This window comes from Diabrotica undecimpunctata, chromosome 7 (assembly GCF_040954645.1).
Source record: "Diabrotica undecimpunctata isolate CICGRU chromosome 7, icDiaUnde3, whole genome shotgun sequence".
Classification (NCBI taxonomy): Eukaryota; Metazoa; Arthropoda; class Insecta; order Coleoptera; family Chrysomelidae; genus Diabrotica; species Diabrotica undecimpunctata.
Genome location: NC_092809.1, coordinates 66,086,796 through 66,107,017, shown reverse-complemented (window position 1 = coordinate 66,107,017; position 20,222 = coordinate 66,086,796). Strand labels below are relative to the sequence as shown.

At 33.4% G+C, this 20,222-nt stretch overlaps 1 protein-coding gene across 1 annotated transcript in view; it reads right to left on the bottom strand.

Moving 5' to 3' along the window:
* Positions 1 to 5,139: 5,139 nt before the first annotated feature.
* LOC140446808 (microfibril-associated glycoprotein 4-like) overlaps positions 5,140 to 20,222 on the bottom strand; it is a 33,069-nt gene continuing 17,986 nt past the window's right edge. Inside the window, exons 4-6 of the mRNA XM_072539400.1 lie at positions 13,706 to 13,927; positions 10,087 to 10,320; positions 5,140 to 5,402 (exon numbers count right to left, since the gene is read on the bottom strand). Of these exons, the coding sequence (XP_072395501.1) occupies positions 5,233 to 5,402; positions 10,087 to 10,320; positions 13,706 to 13,927 (626 nt within the window). The 3' untranslated portion in view covers positions 5,140 to 5,232. The remainder of the gene's footprint in view (positions 5,403 to 10,086; positions 10,321 to 13,705; positions 13,928 to 20,222) is intronic.

The window sequence follows — 20,222 nt, the reverse complement described above, 5'->3', positions numbered from 1 at the left end:
TATTTTATTAGGAATTATTTTCTATTTTCAATAAAAGTATATTTCTTGTTTTATCTTTTTAAAGTAATGCGCTATTATTTTTATTTTAACTACATAAAATTGTTAAACACATTACGAAAAATCGATACAACTGCACCGCGTTATAAAGGTCAGTGTATTTTTATCGAGTTCATGTTATAAGAAATGAACCGGGTACACGTAAGAAAAATAAAAATCGACGGACGATGATACATATACCATGCGTTGTTATGTGTTACTAAACTGTTTTCACGTTTTCTGTCTAGGAGTCTAGGTGTAGGGGGGATAGGAGAATTTACCTCGTACGAGGCAATATTACCAATTTTAGCGCTTTATGTAGTTTGAAATATCTAATCCAAAACTTAACGTACGATGAGCATGAGTGCTTCTGTTTTTTTTTTTAAATCCGCTTTGTGGTTCCTTAAGTGTGCTGTCAATTTTTCTGGTTATTCTCTTGTTCAATATTTTTTAACAGTTTAACAGTTTTAACAGTTATTAACAGTGTTATTCCTCCGTAATTGTTGTAATTTCTTCTATCACCCTTTTTATAAATTGGTATATCTGAACCTTCTGTCATTCAGTTGGTATCTGTTCTTCTTTCCAATATTAAATATCTGTAGTAATAATTCTGTTCTTTTTATCCTATTTTTTTATCATGTTGATTGTTATTCTGTCATATTCCGGTATTTTTCGTATTTGATTTCTACAATAGGTTTTTTTCTACAATCGTAATATCGACGGCTCCTAAGTATACTGAGTCAACTGCTAGAATAGTAATTGATGGAGAAGAGCAATTTTGATAACAATTACGATATTTCGATTTGTTTTTAAGCAAACATATAGATTTTTTTCTGTGTAAATATAATGATATAAGACCTTTTTATGTGTGTAAAAATTATTTTAAATTATTTACTTAATAAAAAGATCATGCATATACACCAGTATACATCGTATTATTATAATGAATATTGGATCAACTACCAGTTACATTTATATACGCCGTTTTTAGTAAATGTGGTTTAAAATGAATAAGATAATTATTTTACACTGGCTAGAAATTTTCTTACCTTTTCATAATATTTTAAAATAAGTAGGGCTGTTGCCAAGTTATTTATACGATTTTGTTTAAAACTTAACTTACTATACGAGGTAAATAATCTTATAATGTTAAAATTTGGATACTGGTCTAAAAGTAAAAATAAAAAAATAGTATTACTTTTGGCTTTAATAAAAACTTAAAAGTTTATTACAATATTTCTTTACAATAAACAATAGAAGTCCAAATGCAGTTATAAACAAAAATCAACAATTTTTAACAAAAAAAGACCCTAAACTAATTATTATTTTTAGGTTAAGTAGAAACTTGGTTTATTGCAACAAGTTGGTATAATAAAAAAAAATTAAAAATAATTCTTTAGCATAAGTTAAACAATGTAACATCTACAAAGCATCAACCTCAGAACTTAATTAGTCTTCATCACTTTCCTCTCTATTAGAATTTGTTACTAATAAATGGTTAAAAAATAAATGGTATTCTTTACGAATTACCAAATTTTTACAAAGATCCATTAGATCTTTATGTTTATTTTTGTCGATGGGAATAGGTTTGTCGTAACAGGTTTTTATGTCATTAACATCAAAATTAAACTCTTTTCTTTTTCGTGTAGCTTTAGTGTTGTTCACGCAATCTATCCATTTGTAAGTATTTGCAGCAGCATTTGTAAGGATTTGCAGCTTCAATTTTTATTTGACATACTTTATTCCATTGCATTTTAGATCCATCACCTGTAGTTGTCCAGTTATTAATTCCTTTCAGTTCTGCTTTAAAGTTTTTAATTAAATCTTGTGATATCTCTGTGACTTTGTACGGCTTATCATCTGTTTTAGCAAATCTGAAAGCCGTGTACCATTGGTCAGGAGTATATAATATTTTGTTCTTGGTCTATCTTTCTTTTAACGCATGCATACTGTCACCTTCATTTTGAGTATGACCAACTATCAAAAAGCGATGCCTAATGTCGATGTTAAACTTAGAGCAAGCTGTCATGTACATTAAGAAAACGATCCTGTTCCTGTTTTGACCTCCACAGTTATCGGACCAGAATCGATAATCTTTGATACCTGCACCTACTGTGTCTTCTACCAATTTATATATACAGCTAGCAATCTCATTCGCTCCTCTTTTCGCTGTTTGCTGGTGCCTTGAGAAGCAGTGACCCTGTCGTGATGCCAGATCAAATATAGTAAAGTTGTATAAAGTAAGTTTTCTCTTATAGTAAAAGGTACTTACGTTTCCATGAGGCACGTTTAAGCATTTCTGGAGATCATAAACTGCTGAAAGGATGTATCCATCCTGCTCCGCTGATTCTTTATCTTTAGCTTTTAATTTTCTAGCTTTATCTTTCTCTATTAGGTGATGATCGTGGTTCGCTTCGCAAACATCCTTTTTTGGTTTATGAAAACCAATATTTAAATTTTTGTTCACAATGTCTCGATATTGTCTTACATTATTAACTTTAGAAGGATAGACATTAGGATCATACCATTATTTGTATAGTTTGAACATTTTTGGAAAAGATAGAGAAGCGTCAAGATACTTTTTATTTGACTCTTTGCGGGCGTAGTGGGATTCAATAGGAGCAAAAACCCCAACATGATCAATCACACTGCGTTCCATATCATCTATAATTATTTTTGGATGACTGCTGTGCCTTCCACGTTGATCAATTTCAACAAATCCTTCTCCTTTTTCTATTTTTTCTAATGCGGTGTAAACAAAATTAAAACTTATCGAGAGAGTTCTCAAAAACATTGTTTTGCAGACTGGTATTTTAACAATTGCAGTGCTTTCGTCTTCACCGCTTGGTAGGTAATAGTAAATAGTATAAATTCTTTTTGAATTCTCTCGGTCCACAGTCAATCTCTTCTTTGGCACCATTTTAGCATATTTGGTTAAAAAATCCCACTGCCTTGAATGGTTACCAATACAAGTTTGAGCACAAGGTGATTTTAGCGTTTTTTTATTATGTACTTTCCTATTTCGACTAACATATTCAAGACCTCTGTTAACTTTATATTTTCGTTGTTCATCCTTCCATTGTTTTTCAAAACGCTCTCTTAACCTGCCTTAATCTCTTTTGCCCACTGATGATCGCTTACGACGTCTTAAGGTAGGAGTGCTAACTGCTGAGTCTGTGTCATCAAAGTTGGATACCGAAGTGGATGCCACAGGACTATTGTTATACAATAAATCGACATTAACAGGTGAAGATGAAAATGAAACATAGGATGATGGCATTGGAGTAGTGTCACAATTTTCAGGTGTTTTGGAACATCTAGTTTGTTCCTCATTAAGCAGTTCATTAACAGTTGTAGTGCCTTCAATGTCTTTATTTGGTGATTGCGAGTATTGTGGGATATATGCACTAATTTTAGTTTGTTTTATTACCGACAATGGTGAGTAATTTATTATACGATTAGCGTCATTGTGAGGGACGTCATGATTTTCCAGTTTCTGTGAGTAATCAGGAACGTTGTCGTCCGGAAAAGTGTCAGAGTTATATGGTAAAATTTTTAGTAACGATTCAGGATCATTTAGATCAATATCGTCTAGTATTGATAGCTCCTCTCGCGTGAAATGTACACCAGCAGGCCAAGGAGACTCTGGATCTGGAAAATGTAATCTTTTATAAATAACGCAAAAATTTTCATTATATTTTTAAAACAATCTATATTTGTTATACAATTAAAGCGAGATCATTAGGATTATGAGAAAAAATTGACAATATTTTTACAACTTTTTAACCAATCAAAATGTACTTAAGTATCATAATAATGTGATTGGTTCAAAAAATGATTAATAAAAATCAGGTATATAATCATCTGTCAATTTTTTGTCATAATCTTGACGATGCACCTTTAGTGGTTAAACAATAATTGTAGATTTTTTAAGTAATATAGTGGAATTTTTATTATTATTTTTATTTTCGCGTTTAATTTTAAGTAACTTTAATAGATTCCATTAAGTGGCGGTTTTAACAAAAAACATCAGTTATGATAATGATGAAAAATAATATAAAATAATAGAATCAGCTTGCAGAAATTTTCCCGTAATTTCAATACGCATTAAAAATTTTAAATTTAAAAATGTTAAGGTGTTCCATTTAAAAAAAAAGGAAATAAAAAATGTTCTTTATTTATAGGAACCACTCAACAACAGAGATAAATTACTTTTTTGGTTCGGCAGTAACAGGCTACACAAAATATTTTAAAACAATTCTATCACAAAGTTTTAAGATGTCCACACCATCTGTCTAGTTTCTCATTCAGAGCTTTCTGTAGGTACTACTTGGACAAATTTCCTTTTACAGCTTTTCCCCTAATTTTAAAAAGACATTAGAAAACTTCTGCAAATATACCCACTTAGTTATTTCAACTGATTCAAGTACAATCTATGAAAAATACTTCCCTCGTATACTGGTGTATCTTAAATTACACCAGTATACGAAGTAAAGTACCTTTAAATGAGCTTACAAAAAATACAAGTAACTTACCGCTGTCATCCATAATCTGAACATTGATATCGGTGATATTTTCAGGTTTTCCGTTGATATCGGTGACATTTTGTATTTCGTTCATATCGGTGACATTTTTAGGTTTTTCATCAATACTGTTAAAATCATTTTTAAGTAAAGTCAATATTTTTCGACCCCTTTCACCCTGCATTTTATTATTTCAACTCACAGTTAATAATAAAACACAGCATAACACTATTTATAGTTTTAGTAACGAATAACTAACACACCAATAACGTATCGAACCTTCGTTCATCGTACACTGAGTCAACAGACACTTGTACCTTGGATGAATCCCTCCGGATGCGGCGTATACAGGTACTACTGTACTTAGCTCGATATATGGCGTAAAATAATTAATGAAGCTGCAGTTATACCAATTGACGCCACTTTATCTTGGCTATTTTTTTAAATTTTCGATTTTTTTATATACCTGTCTATAGGCAATGGATTGTTATGTCCATAACAACAAAAAATGCAAAAAACCTTAATTTGTTAGTTGACTCAGTATACTTAGGAGCCGTCGATATAATAATTAAACAAAATAAACGGTAAACACCATAAAAGTATTTATTTGGTTAAGACAAATATAAGGTACAATATTTGAAAGTTATTTAGTAAATATAATATAGTATATTATTTATTCTTCAACTGGACGTATCATGATTTTTGAAGCAGCTAAATTATAATCATGTCCTCTAAATCCATTCCAGTTTAGTCCATGAAATTTGTAGGCATCGGGAAGGGGTTTGTTCATATGTTTTCCATTAAGGTTGCTGGAGTGGCAATTGGTGTACCACCATCCGCCCTCTACATTTAAAAATATAGTTATTTAACATTAATTTAAGTAATATTTACCAAAATAAATCAAGATAAAAAATCCATATTTCCCTTTAAATTATTATCTAGTTTTTAAAATATATAGTATTTTAGAAAACATTACTTTTCAAAAAAAAGTTTAGTATATTTTTCATATACAAATTGATATAATTGGTAATTCTTTACAAGCAGATTTTATATTAAAAAAAATATTAATTAAAAAATATGAATTATTCTCTTCCATATTTTTATAGTGTGACTTGGTAGCGTTATGAGTATGTACATTGTTCACCATTTTAGACCAGGGAAATAAACAAAAAAAGTACCCTGTTTGTAACACTGAACCGGCAAGTCAAACGATAATTGTTTTGAGTAGTATGGACCTCTGTAACAAAAATCTATATGTGAGGGGCCATTAAGTAAAACTGGTCCATTCAAACCAGCTTATTTCCAACCAATCAATAGAAGCGCTGCAACTGTCACTCAACTGACCCAGTGAGTCTTGCAAGTTGGAGGTTATGTAAGGGCTTTGTATTAAAAGTTTTTGTTACTACTGTTTAAATTGTCAACGTATTTAGCAATAAGTAGTAATTACGTTATTATTTAAAGGAGAATGAATGGTGCAGATGGAAGTATAAGTGTTGATGAACAAAATAAAGGAAATAAACAGCAAAGAGTTACATGAGGAAAAAGGAAAAATGAACAAATTACCAGGTATGCAGCTCCTAAAAGCCCTGGTTTTTGTACAGTGTAAGCACAACAATAAACGTTTTACGTGCGTACGAGCACCTTCGATACTTGCAGTACGTGCTGCCTTCTCAAAGAACAAATTAAAGGTGCACCAGCACGGTCTGCTGAAAAGGTTCAGCTATTGGTTGAAAAGCGGATTCATTCAAGAAGAGGCATTTTATGAGTACATGAAAATGGGTGTTCCCCATTCTGTTAGCCTTTGTTTTGATATCCAACAAATTTAGCCACTACCGAAAAGTCCAACGTTCAAGTCCGACAACGCGACTGTCGCGTTCAGTAAATATAGCCTCAGAGGCCACCAACGCGAGTCGCGCGGTCTTTCACTATATGACAATATATGAACGTTTTCTCAGCGGATTTTTCACGAATAAGAACAAATATCTGCTGGCCGCTTGGAAACATTGGCATATACTGGAGTTTGTGTTTGGTTTTCGAATTTTGATGTTAAACTTTATTCTGAGTATATGACAATGTATGAATGTTATCTCCTCAGATTTTTCACAAATTATAACAAATATCTTTTGTCCCATTGATAAATTGGATGATAAAATATAAAATCCTCAATTTCATTACTTAGTTTTTAAATATCCATGCTAGACGTGCTCGAAAACGACAAAATTAACTGTAATAAATGGTTGTAAAGTAATAAAAGTAAAAGCATCGGTAAGCTTTGAAAGAATCACCAGATCTATTTAGATTATATTACATTTCCAATAATTTGTTGTATTATCATTATCCAATCCCATCGGTTTATTTTGCTATGCATTCAGTAATATTTTCTACGCCTTCGGTGTTGGATGTCTTTTGGTTTTACTGTGAGCCATTACACGTGTTTTGCTAAATACCCCAGTTTTAAATTATTTTTAAAATGAGTGATGAATATTGCCAACCTTCGACTTCTAAACAAGGTAGGTGGGAAACTTCTCAGCCAATCTCAGATGACGAATTATTACACATATTAGAAGATTCACATGACCACAGTCAAGTGACGCAAGTGATGAAGATTTATATTGGGATGAAGATGATCGGGCAGACGATCCTGATTTACCAGAAGAATCTGAAGATGATGATGGTGACGATGAGTCTCAAAATATTATTGAATAGTCTTCAGAGGTTCAACATCCTACAGTGCTACCATTTACAGCAATATCAGGATTGAAAGTTTATGTGGGTGGCAGCAATCCTATTGATTACTTTAATTTATTGACATCTGATTTATTCTATGACCTGATTATTTAAAATAGCAATTTGTATACCGTTGATATTCTTTCTCAAAGTAAGTCTGAGAAAAGTAGAATTGCAGCTTGGAAAGATATAACTGTAGAAGAATTTAAAATTTTTATTGGTTTGTTATTTCACATCTAAACCATAAAAATTAATCGTATGAATGATTATTGGAAGACAAACTATTTATTTAGTATTCCAGTGTTTTGACAATACATGAACCGAAATCGCTTTATGTTAATTTTGCGTGCACTAACACTAGCACTAGCACTCTAACAATGGAGATCATTGTTAGATTTTTGTAATAATAAAATGGAGAATCTTTATTATTCAGAAAGAAAATTAGCCCTGGACGAATCTATGATTTTATGGAGAGGAAGACTTAGTTTTTTTCAATTTCTCGGCAAACGACACAAATATGGTGTCAAACTGTATACTTTAACAGAATGTACTGGAATAATTCAATGCATATTAGTTTATAGTGGAGCTAGTGACCCCGTAGTTGGAGGACGTAATCATACCGAAAAAGTAGTGCTAAATTTGATGGATTCGAAACTAAATGTTGGTCACTTCTTATATATGGATAATTTTTATAATAGTGTTCCATTGTGTAAAAAACTATTTTCGGTTAAAACTTATCTGACAGGAACATTGAGAACAGGAGAGCGGAAAATCCACTCGAAGTTGTTTCTCGAAAATTAAAACAAAATGAACGGGTAAGTGCTTACAATAATAAAGGGATATGTGGGTGTAAATGGAAACATAAGCGAGATATTTTAATGGTTTCTTTCGAATTTGGTCATGAAATGGTTCCAACAATATCTAGGAAAGGAATTGATAAAGAAAAGCCCCGTTAAGTCGCTGAATATAACAAAAACAAAGGTGGCATTGACTTAGACGACCAGATGTTAAATTATTATAGTTGCGAACACAAAACTATGAGGTGGTACAAAAAAATAGGCATACATATTTTTCAAATTATGCTAATCAATGCATACTATTTCTATAACAATTCTAGTACAAAAATGTCATTATACGACTTTGATTTTAATACAAGCTCACGTTGCCAGTTTAGCTTTCCTGTTGGTTCTTAGGTAGTTGTATGGGTGGATCAGTACTTAACTTCAGAACTGGCTGTTTGTCCATCCATTTTATGGTTCTTATTTGAGTACCCCAAATTTATCCGTTTTCATTTTTTTAGTTTACTGTTTTTTGAATGACTCTGCTGCTAGACCTCAGGGGTCCACAATAAATTATTTGTTTTTTGAATAATAATTATCAGCCTACAAGTACCGATAGTTGCCCTTTTCGCATTCAACATATTCAAGATGATCATACACTATTGCTCACTCTGAGAAATATTTACATTAGTAGTCGTATTTTTACCACGATAAACGATTATGTTGTACGTACATATATCCATTTACTGTACATAATTTATATAATATAATTCCATACGGGTTTGTTTTATTTGGCAGATATTGCTTCATGTGCAGTCTTCCTTGATAAAGTACTTTACTTGCATTGACTACCAAAACTTGTCCTGGAGTTAATGCAGCTTAAAAATTTTTGTTAAATACTTATAAAACTTTACCCAACTTCAATGTTACAAAAATAATTGCAACGCAGCAGTAAAAGCAACCTGTCTCGTCTCATGGTATCCGCAATAAACTCATTTCTGAACATGGAATCTTTCGACCAATATAAATTAATTGCAGGATCATCAAGTACGCCCATAACTATACATATTGAAAAAAATATTTTAAGCTCGGCTATATCGCAGTCAACCCAGGAACCTCTACTCGGTTTTGATCGATGCGTATTTGACAATATTTCCCGAGAAAATCTATTTGTTTCAGTAACAGTATTCTGTAAAAGATTATCGGTTACAAATAACTTGTAAGTGTCTATAGAATTTTTTATTTCGGTAACTTTAAAATGTAATACAGGCATATCTTAATATTGTTTCAATTCACAAGCTTCATTGTTACTCTCATCTATATCATGTCCGTCATTTTCATCGTCGTTTTCAGATTCTGCCATGTTTTCGTTTTTAATTTCTGTCTTATTATCATCATTGAATAAATTACTCACACTTACATTACTGTACGATTCATCCGAAGAAAGAACATAGTTTTTAATGAAAAAGATCGTTTATTTTCATTCACACTATTTGGCAACCCTGCAAGCACTCGGTCTCTGAAATCAGTTGTACTTTGGCGCGCATTTACAATACTTTAGTTATCTTCGTTATATTTCTGTATTTTTAACTGAAGTACTCGGTTCTTTACACTGTTTAATTTTTGTTGTTTGTATCAGCTCTTTGAGCTAAAAACAAAATCTTTTTAAAGCGAGATGACATTTTTAGGCTAGTAAAACACGGACGTAAACAAAAACACACCTGCTATTGCAATAGGCCTCCAAAGCCTGGTAAATTTTTTTCTTTAAGAAAATGTTTCGAATCTTAAGATAAGTATTATGTTGTTTTTAATATTTTAAACACACGAATATTAACAAAGATATGCATTTCGCAATTTTTAAAAGTTTGCAGTTTTCACATACCGCACTTTAATAATAACGGACACCGGTACCAGGGGATCGGTAACGCAGTCAACCTGTTAAAATATTAAAAAACAAAGTATGACACTGAGAAAATTGTCACGCTTTAGCGCCATCTAGTAACACAAAATATTAAATTTACCGTAGATTTGTGCACAGTTGTTTGTAGCGTGTCCATCTTGATCTACGTCAAAAGTAGAGAACTTAAAATTTAAATGTTGTATCAGAGCATCTCCTGCATCTCCTGAAAACCCAGTTATTGTGCTTATTTTATAACCATCCTTCTCAGGTCCAATTGCAAACGATTTGTATTGTGCATACGCGGTTTTCATGTCTCTATCTGTTAATTCAATAAGGAGTTCATTTGTTTCGAATCCTAAAATCAAGAAAATATGTTTTAAAAATGTGATAAAATCATTTCAAAGTAAAGTAGAAAAAGATAGCAAAAGTTGCCAAAAATAGCACGTACAAAGCTCACAATTAATGTATGTATTACAAGTTTGTATACTTATAAATACAAGACAATGACCATTGAAAAATGTTATACCGATTTAGAAAGACTATTAACATTTCAAATCAAAGACGAGATTAGTTCTGTCTTGGAAGATTTGAATGCAAAAATTCATCACCATCATCATTTGGCTCTACAACTCTATGTGAGTCTTGGCCGCGTTTACAATTTGCCTCCATTGTTGTCGGTCCTCAGCAGCTTTTTCCCATTGCCGTATTCCCATTTTGCGTAGATCGCTAGCTACTGCGTCCTTCAATGTAAAAATTGGCGAAGGAGAGGTACCGTCGAACGGGGTAAAACCAATCACATTTGGTTAAACCGATCGCTAAGGGTTTTTTGACTAATATTTTCAGGATTAATAGTATATGTGAATTTACCGCCAAACAACATTCGTACCTGTCCGAGGATATGCCAGTCGCCATAGTGAGCTCAAAGTAATAGGTTGAAAGTGTCGCGTGGGTTCAGTGTAGACTAGTAAACAAAACGTCGTATTCGGGTGTTTTTCACAAAACTTGAAAAGATTTCCGTCTACAGAAAAAGTGATTACTATAGAACATTTCTGGTAAGTGTTATTTTGTTGTGGAATTCTTAGAGAGTATTAGTCATGGCCAATTATGCGATTTTTCTTTTTGGGTTAATTTTGGTATATTTTTTTCTGTAAAATCTGAAATTTGTGGGGTAAAACCGACCAACAATAATTCCCTAGTTATTTTATAGATGGTACCTACCTAATTCTTATGGATATGAACGTTATGGGCAGCACAGAGTATGACGATGGTTTGGTGATCACCTAGCTCCTCTTCAAATTGGTGTAAGATGTTAACATATCATTTTTTTGTTTTAGAAGAAAATTACAGTACAATAAAATTTATATGGAACGAGCATTGAAAGCTGTTGCTAGTGGGAGTGTGTCTATAAGAAAGGCTTCTGAGAATTATGGAGTACCTTATACCATCTTACAAGGAAAAATTCAAAAAAAGAGGCAACATCTCAATATTGGAGGGCCACCAGTTCTTTCTGAACTGGAAGAAAAAAAGCTGGTTGACTGTCTACTAGTGTGCGCGGACTGGTGATATCCTCTACACAGTATTGACATTCGATATACGGTTCAGCAGTTTCTTAACAGAGCAGGAAAAAGAGAAAAAAGATTCAGAGACAATATACCAGGACCAGATTGGTTCTTCAAATTTATGGATCGACATAAGGATCTCACCGTAAAATTGGCAGAAAATACAAAAAGAGTAAGTTCTGCAGTCACTTATGGAACAGTATAAAGAGAATTTTCGTCATCTTGGAGAGTCTTTGAAAGGGGTCGTACCGTCAAATGTGATAAACTATGACCAAACCAACTTCACGGACGATCCAGGAGCTGTAAAAGTCGTGGTCAGAAAAGGATCAAAACACGCTCATCAAGTGATAGACACGTCGAAAACGAGCACTAGCGTTATGTTTTCAGTTGCTGATGATGTAACACTGTTGCCACCTTATATAATGTACAAGGCAAAGCATATGTATGAAGGATGGGCCGATGGAGGCTTTCCTGGTGCACGATATAATAGAACGATCAATGGTTACTTTGACAGCACAACTTTTGAAGATCGGTTTTTATCGATAGCATTGCCCTACTTCAGAAACTTAGAAGGCCCTAAAGTAATTATAGGGGATAATTTATTTAGTCATCTCACAGTCAATATTATCAAGAAATGTGAAAATAATGGTATAAAGTTTATACTTTTACTTTCAAACTCCACAGATTTATTACAACCACTTGACGTTGCCTATTTTCGACCTTTAAAGAATGCTTGAAGGAAAGTGCTCACAATTTGGAAACTCAAAAACAGGGGTGTCCTGCCCAAAACTGTTTTTCCAAGATAGTTAAAAGAAACAATTGAAAAAGTGGGTCTGAAATCAACCTCAAACACCCAAGCAGGCTTTAAAGCTTGTGGCATATTGCCTTTGGGCCCAGATCAAGTGCTGAAAAAAATACATTTGAAAAAAGGAGAAAACGAAAATAGCGAACAGGAAGAGACTAGTGTCAAGCAAATATGGAAGAATACCATTGTCGATCATTTAAGAGAACTAAGAATAGGTTCAAGTGAAAATTCAAAGAAAGGTAAAAGGATGAAGCAGGCAGCAGGAAAAAGTATTTATAATAAAGACCTTGTACAAGAAAGTGAAGGTTCTAAAAGTAAGCAAGGATTAGAAGTACACGATCAAAGTTTTTCTGAGTTGGAAAATGACGAGGAAATTTTAGAGGACACACCCAGGTTTCTGATGATACACATTTTCAGCTTGGAGAATTTGTTGTCGGTAAATTTTTTACGAACAAAAGAGATTGATTTTTTGCTGCTAAAATTACAGATATTTCTGACAAGGAGGTCACACTTCAATACTTGGGGAAAAAGTCGTCAAAAAAACAAATTTACTTTGCTTATCCAGAAATCAAGGATATCGCGATAGTTCAGAGTTTTTTATCTAAATGTTACCGTTTAAAGTGAAAAATAAGTTTTTCTTTGACAAAAATATCTTCAAAAAACAAAGCAATAAAAAAACGAAAACATGCATTTTTTTGCCTCATAACTGACTTCCGGTAGGTAAAGGTTTAATCATTGCTTCACAAACAAAAACCTTTATCCTTTTTATTTAAAATGACGTTTGGCAGAAGGCTTTAGGTTTCATAGTGTCCGAGATACGATTTGTCAAATTTTGTGACACAATATTTTTGGGTAATTTTTCCTATTTTTTTGTCAATATTGTTGTATAACTTTTTTCTACGCAGTTGTACGTATATTCAATGGTGTATTATTTAAAAAGAAAAAAAAATTACCTTTAAAATAATATACAGTAGAAGGCTTTAGGACTTATTTAATGCAGGATACGGTTCTTCAAAGTTTCGAAAAATGCAAAAATTGCCTTTAAAACCAATTTTAATTTTTGTTGCTGGGACACTTTGTTTAATTCATAACGACATTGATAAGTATTGAATGCAGTTCATTTAGTAGTTTACGTTGTAGATTACTAAAAACCGTTACTAGTTTTCCCCACAATAGGACGTCGTCTGAGCGCTAAGCATATGCGGAGGAAAATCCAAGAATACAAACAATACAATTTTGTTTTGATTGTATTTAGAAACAATTACTAAAGAACATAAAGAATAAAAAATTTAACAAAGATAAGGGAATAATGAGTGATAATTTTAGGTGATTTTAGGAGTTAATGGTAGAAAGAAAAAAACTGGTATACAGCTTACCTGTCATATGATAAATGTTTTCTAATCCCATCCAGAATTCACCATCTAGATCTCCAAAACCAAACTTATAGTCTCTCCACGGAAGATAAAAATCCTGGGACCCGTCAAATCTATTCTGAATGTAAGTCCAACCGCCGCCTCTAGATTGCATATCGCAAAGAACAGAATATGGTTTACTGCTTGTTTTGGGTTTAATAACGTATATTCCAGATTGATTTTTACCTAAAATTAATATTATTATATAGGGTTAAATAACGATAGAAGTGGTAATGTTTTTTTTACTGTTGGTTATACAGCCAGTTTAGCAACTTTAAAGAATATAGGAAAAATTATCTTCGTTCTGCTAAATCCGTTATTATTTATAATTAAGGTTAAGACTCTAATGTATAAGAAATGCTTTAAATAAGCTCAAAAATATGTTTAATTATTTGCTTAAATATGCCAAATATGCGTATGCATTGGTTTTACCATTTAAGAAGATTTATGCACTGTGAACAGGGTAGTAAAAGTACAAACAATAATTTAAATTTTATTTACAAATAAAAAATAATTATTATTTAGTACATAGTTGTCGCTCAATAAACTCCCGGTCTAAATAACAATAAAACATTTTTCTGCAAAACGTATTCTTTATTCATTAAAATACTGTCGTTTAACGGTGATACAATAATTCCCACGCTTTTGTAATTTTTCGATGCCGCACTTGTAAACCGTTTTATCTTTGCCTTAAAAATAGGCTTTAGTTCTAGCGATTGTTTCATCTTCGGAGGGTTTTTTGCAATGGAACAGTTTGTTTAAATCGGAAAAAAGGTGGTAGTCGTTGGTGGCCAGATCTGTAGCGCAAGCAATTCAAGCCTAATTCGTGTATTTTGCCAACGTTTTGATCGACTTGTGACGATGCCTTGTCTTGGTGAAACAACAATAATTATTGTCTCTTCAACAAATGAGACCTTTTCTACACGATTTTGATTATCACATGCTCCAATAAAACAATGTGGTAGTCGCTGTTGATTGTATCTTTATCATTTAAATAGTGAACTAAAATATTTCCTTGCGAGTCTCAAAATACGGTGCCATACACCGGCGATAGGTTGCATCTTTGATCGCTTTGAATGGCTTTCTTCGGATGTTGTTTGTTTAGTTTAGAGTCAGGTCAAGGATCCATGTGTGATTTATTGTATTTATTGTGACATAGCGACGAAAAATAATTAGCGACTTATTTTAATTTAACATAATGGCGCTGAAACTCATTAATTTATAATAGTGAAAACACATAAAAATTTTTAAAAATAGGTGGAGACTGTTGAATGCCCTGGTATTCTCAATAATACTATACGGGCAGAGACTTGGACACTTCGCGAATGGAAGCGCCAAAAATTAATGCCTTTGAGATGTGGTGCTGGAGAAGAATGCTGCGCATACCTTGGACAGCTCATAGGACAAACGTTTCCATTATAAATCAACTCGAGATGTGAAAAGGCTATCCACAATCTGTATGCAACGTATTCTGCAATTTTTTGGTCACGTGATTCGCAGAGGTGACGATAGTTTGGAGAGATTAATTAGGAAACTTATTCTGGGAAGCTCTCAGAGCACCCGACGATGGAAACCAATGGAGAAATATTGTTAGGAATATTAGAATAAATGACGATACTCAGTAATGGGAAAATGACAAGAGAGAGAGAGAGAGAGATAGAGATCACTCGCACCGTTAAAAAAATCTAACATATTTTGAAAATATTTTGCGCTAATTTTCAAACTATTGCTTTTTGGGTTCTTCAACCAGGAATACTCATATGAAAACTCGTATAAAACCACAGTTTTATGCTAAAATAATTCTTGAGCAGATTCCTGTTCTAGCACTCGAACGAGTAAGACGTGTGCCAAGTAAAATTAAAATCCAGTTTGCCTTATCGGTAGTAATTAGTGTTTAATTTAGATTTAATAGTGTAATTTCGAAAAGTGATTTCTGGACAAGTTTTGTACGTATTGCTTTTGTTATATTATTAAATCATATAAATTATATTTAATTTATACAAAGTGCATACCAGAGACTGGTTTTACCAGTCTGCTGGTTCTTGCTGGCCATCCAATTCAATGGATTTTAATACAAATTTGGATAGCAAAATTAGTTAAAGAAGAGAAATAAAACGAGGTTACTGTCTGTATTTACATGAACAGTACAAATATAAACAATACTCCTACAGTTTCTACCTTAACAATGGCCCTTCAAACTGCTACAAACAACATTCCAGCAACTACATCTCTTTCATACGTAACCGCTGCAAAATCTACACCGAAACCATCTTTCCCAAAAAAAGAACAGGCGATAGTTCTTCACGCAGAAGAAAGCCTTAAACTTCTAGACTACGTTTAAGCCATTGGTGACATCATCGGACCAAAAACTATTTCCTTTGCATCCAGAATATCTAGCAATAGGATCTGCATATATCTAGTGAACTCAAATCTCGTTGATCAACTTCTGAAATGCCATCCAACCGTTTAAATCGGACGCCTTATTTCAAGTATTCGTAAACTTGTCTCCCCAACAAAAAGAATATTAATTTCGAACATATCTCCTTACATTCCCCATGAACTGGCTGAAAATGTAGTGAAAAGTCTTGTTTCCAAATAGCCTCCCCCGTGTCCTTTCTCAAAGCGGGCATTCCAGGTGATGAATACTCCCACATCCTTAGCTTCCGCCGTCAAGTATATATTTTTCCTCCCTCTGATAATTTTGAGCTTCACACCTCCTTGTTAATTCACTTTTGAAGGCAGTGATAATAGAATTTTTCTGTCTACGGACAAAATGGAATGTTTCTTATGCAAACAATCAGGACATGTTGCTTCTAATTGTCCCAATACTTCATCTGACAACTTATCATCTGAAAATCCTACTGTTTCCCATGTCCTCCCAAATCCCCCCACCGAATCAACGTCACAGCAACAGAATACACAATTTCCATCTCATTCTGAATCATCTCCCTCCCAAACAAATCTATTTTATTTGTCTTCATCCCCAGAGAATTGCGAAAATGATACAATATCTGAAAAGTCAGATAAACTATGTTTAAGTTCTCATCTTTCACAGAAAAGGCCACGCTCATCTGTATCATCTATAAGCGATAAGAACCTTCAATCTGGGGACAACCCTGCAACAGAACAAACTATGTTTCCTCCCAAACAAACAGTTCCTAGCTCCTCTAGCACCTCCAACACAAAAAAAAACGAAAACGTAGTTCTTCTCTCGACCCCAGTCTATCCACTGATTCCAAGCAAGCAACACACAACGCCTATAAACAAAACCCACAAGCTTTTGCAGTTCCTCCTGATAATATAATTGCCTTTATCGAGAACGCTTACGGCAGCTGTGACCCTGTCTTAGAAGCATTTAAATTCACAACAGATATTAAATCACTCATTCTAACTTTGCAATCAATAAACCCTAATTTTAAAGATAGGTCTACAAAAATCAGAATTACACGCTTAATTTAAAAAATTAAAACTAAAATACATTCTGCAACAGATGATTCTGAAAGTATAAACAGTCTTGATAATTCCCAGGATGCTTGTGATAAAGAATACCTGTCTGATAGTTCACAAACCTCGCAAACATCCAAACACTCTACATATTAATTTCAACCTTCACATTGATACAATGGAATTGTGACGGATTTTATCCCCGTCGTCGACGCCTTGAACAGCTCATATCTGAGTCTTCTCCTGACTTTCTATGCCTACAAGAAACAAACTTTACTGATAAATATTCCGGACAACTTAAAAATTTTACAGGTTACCACTATATTCGAACTACCCAACTTCATGCTAGTGGCGGAGCATCAATTTTTATTTCCACTGATATTTTCCATAAAGAATTTTCGCTAAACACAAACCTCGAAGCTATAGCCGTTACAGCTTGGTGTCCTTACAAAATTACAATTTGTTGCATATACATCCCTCCAAACTACTGTTTAATAAGTTCCGATCTTGAAGATTTAACTTCTCAGCTTCCTACACCTTTTATCTTAGTAGGCGACTTTAATGCACATAATACTATGTGGGGATCCGAAAACACATTTGGAAGAGGTAAAACAATTGAAAATTTCCTAAATAACGTAAATATAAACTTACTAAATTCAGGAAGTAGTACATACTTTCACATCCAATCAGGTAGTTTCTCTTCCATAGATTTATCTTTCTGTAATCCCGGAATATTTCCTTTACTTTCATGGTACACATTAAACAGTCTCTATGATAGTAATCATTTTCCTATTCTTATCTCTGACCAGTCAAAAATGCCCTCAAGAATTATAACAAAATGGAAAATTACTCAAGCAAACTGGGATCTTTTCAAAACCACTGTTAAGAGAAAAACCGATGAATTACTTTTTAACAATGATATAGATACAGATGTAAAACTATTAAATAACTGTTTAACTGAATCTGCTGAGGAATGTATTGGTAAATGCGCGATTGATCCTTCCCAGAAACCTGTTCCGTGGTGGAATGAGTCGTGCAAAATAGCTGTCAAACAATGCAAAAAAGCATTAAATAAATTCCAGAAGACCCGTACCACCACGGATTTAATAAATTTTAAAAAACTTACGGCCAATTCTAGGCGTATTTTAAAAAAAAAGTAAGAAAGCCTCATGGAATCAGTACGTTAGTTCAATCACAAAAGATACTTCTCCTGCGCAAATGTGGTCAAAGATAAGACGTATGAAAGGTCATAATACATCCAGCAAAATAGCCGCCATCTCCCTGCAGGATCATACAGTTACCGATGATCAACATATTGCAGATATCTTTGCCTCTCACTTTTCAGATAAGTCAAATATTCCGAATCTTCCCAATAACTCAGATACCAACATTTCCAGCCCCAAAATATTTTCTAACACCAGCTCTATGAATCTTCCTTTTAATCTCCTAGAATTAAACGAAGCAATATCTTCATTGAAAAACTCAGCAGCCGGTCCTGACGATATCCCATCAATATTCTTAAAAAATCTCCATCCAGACACACATTCATCTCAAACTGCTAGAGTTGTATAATAAGATCTGGTCTCAAAACCAGTTCCCAACGTTATGGCGACAAGCAACTACAATTCCTATTAAAAAGAATGACTCACCTCCAAATCTTCTAAAATCATATAGAAAAATTTCTTTCACTTGTTCACTATGTAAACTGTTAGAAAAGATGGTCAATAAACGCTTACTATGGTATCTAGAAAGAAATAATATTCTTGACCCATTCCAAACAGGTTTCAGATCAAATCGAAGTACAATGGATAACCTGGTCACACTTCATACTGACATTGTTAATGCATTTTCGAATAGAAGCGAAGTCATAGCAGTAACTTTAGATATCCAAAGTGCCTTCGACACTGTACAAAGACCTCTAATTCTAAGAAAATTAACGGAATATAATTTAACTGGTAACATTTATTTATTTTTAAAAAATTTTTTAACAAGTCGATATTTTAGAGTATTAACAAATGGAAAAATATCAAAACCACATGCTTTGGACAACGGTTTGCCTCAGGGCTCAGTCTTAAGCACTACCTTATTTTTACTTAGCATTATTGACTTTTCCTCATATATAGAACCACCAGTCAGGTACTCGATATATGCTGATGATATTATATTATACTGCCGAGGCAGAGTCACAGCTACCACCAGCACTTTGCTACAAAACACAATAAACAAAATAGACACCTGGTCTACGCGTGCTGGATTTGTGTTTTCAGCTCCTAAATCCAAAGTAATTCACTTTATCAAAAAGCATAGACCTAATCCACCTTCTATAACTCTAAACGGACTTCGTTTACAAACAGTTAATTATTTGACACTTCTTGGTATTACCGTTGATAAAAAGCTTATCTGGAGACAGCATATTCAGAAACTTAAAGGAAACTGTACCCAAAGAATTAATTTACTTAAATCTCTTGCTAGCTTCTCTTGGGGAGCTGACGAAGAATCTCTTCTTAAAATATATAGAGCGTTAATTCGCTCTAAGCTAGATTATGGCAGTATTCTTTATATGACATTTAGTAGCTCCCTACTAAAGTCTCTAAACACGATTCAAAATACATCCCTACGACTATGCCTCGGTGTTTTCAAATCAAGCTCCGCTGAAAGTCTGTGCGTTGAATCTTCAGAGCCACCACTCCATCTAAGAAGGCAGCAGCTTCTACTTTCATACTTTGTAAGAATACCAGCAAACCCAAGTAACCCGGTAATAAATCTAATCAATCCCATAGAACCTCCCCCAGTAAACGCTTCCAATCAGTCTCTCACATTACCACAAATATTATCTCCTTTATTAGATTCCATCAACCTCTCCAATACTACTTCTATTTATACCCACAAGACAGCTCCATGGATGCACAATCTTCCAATTTTCAATACTGATTTATGCAGATTCGACAAAACAGAAACCCCAAACTTAATCCTTAGAAAATCCTTCCAAAACATCCTTAACTTAACACAATTTGATGAAATTTTATATACCGATGCG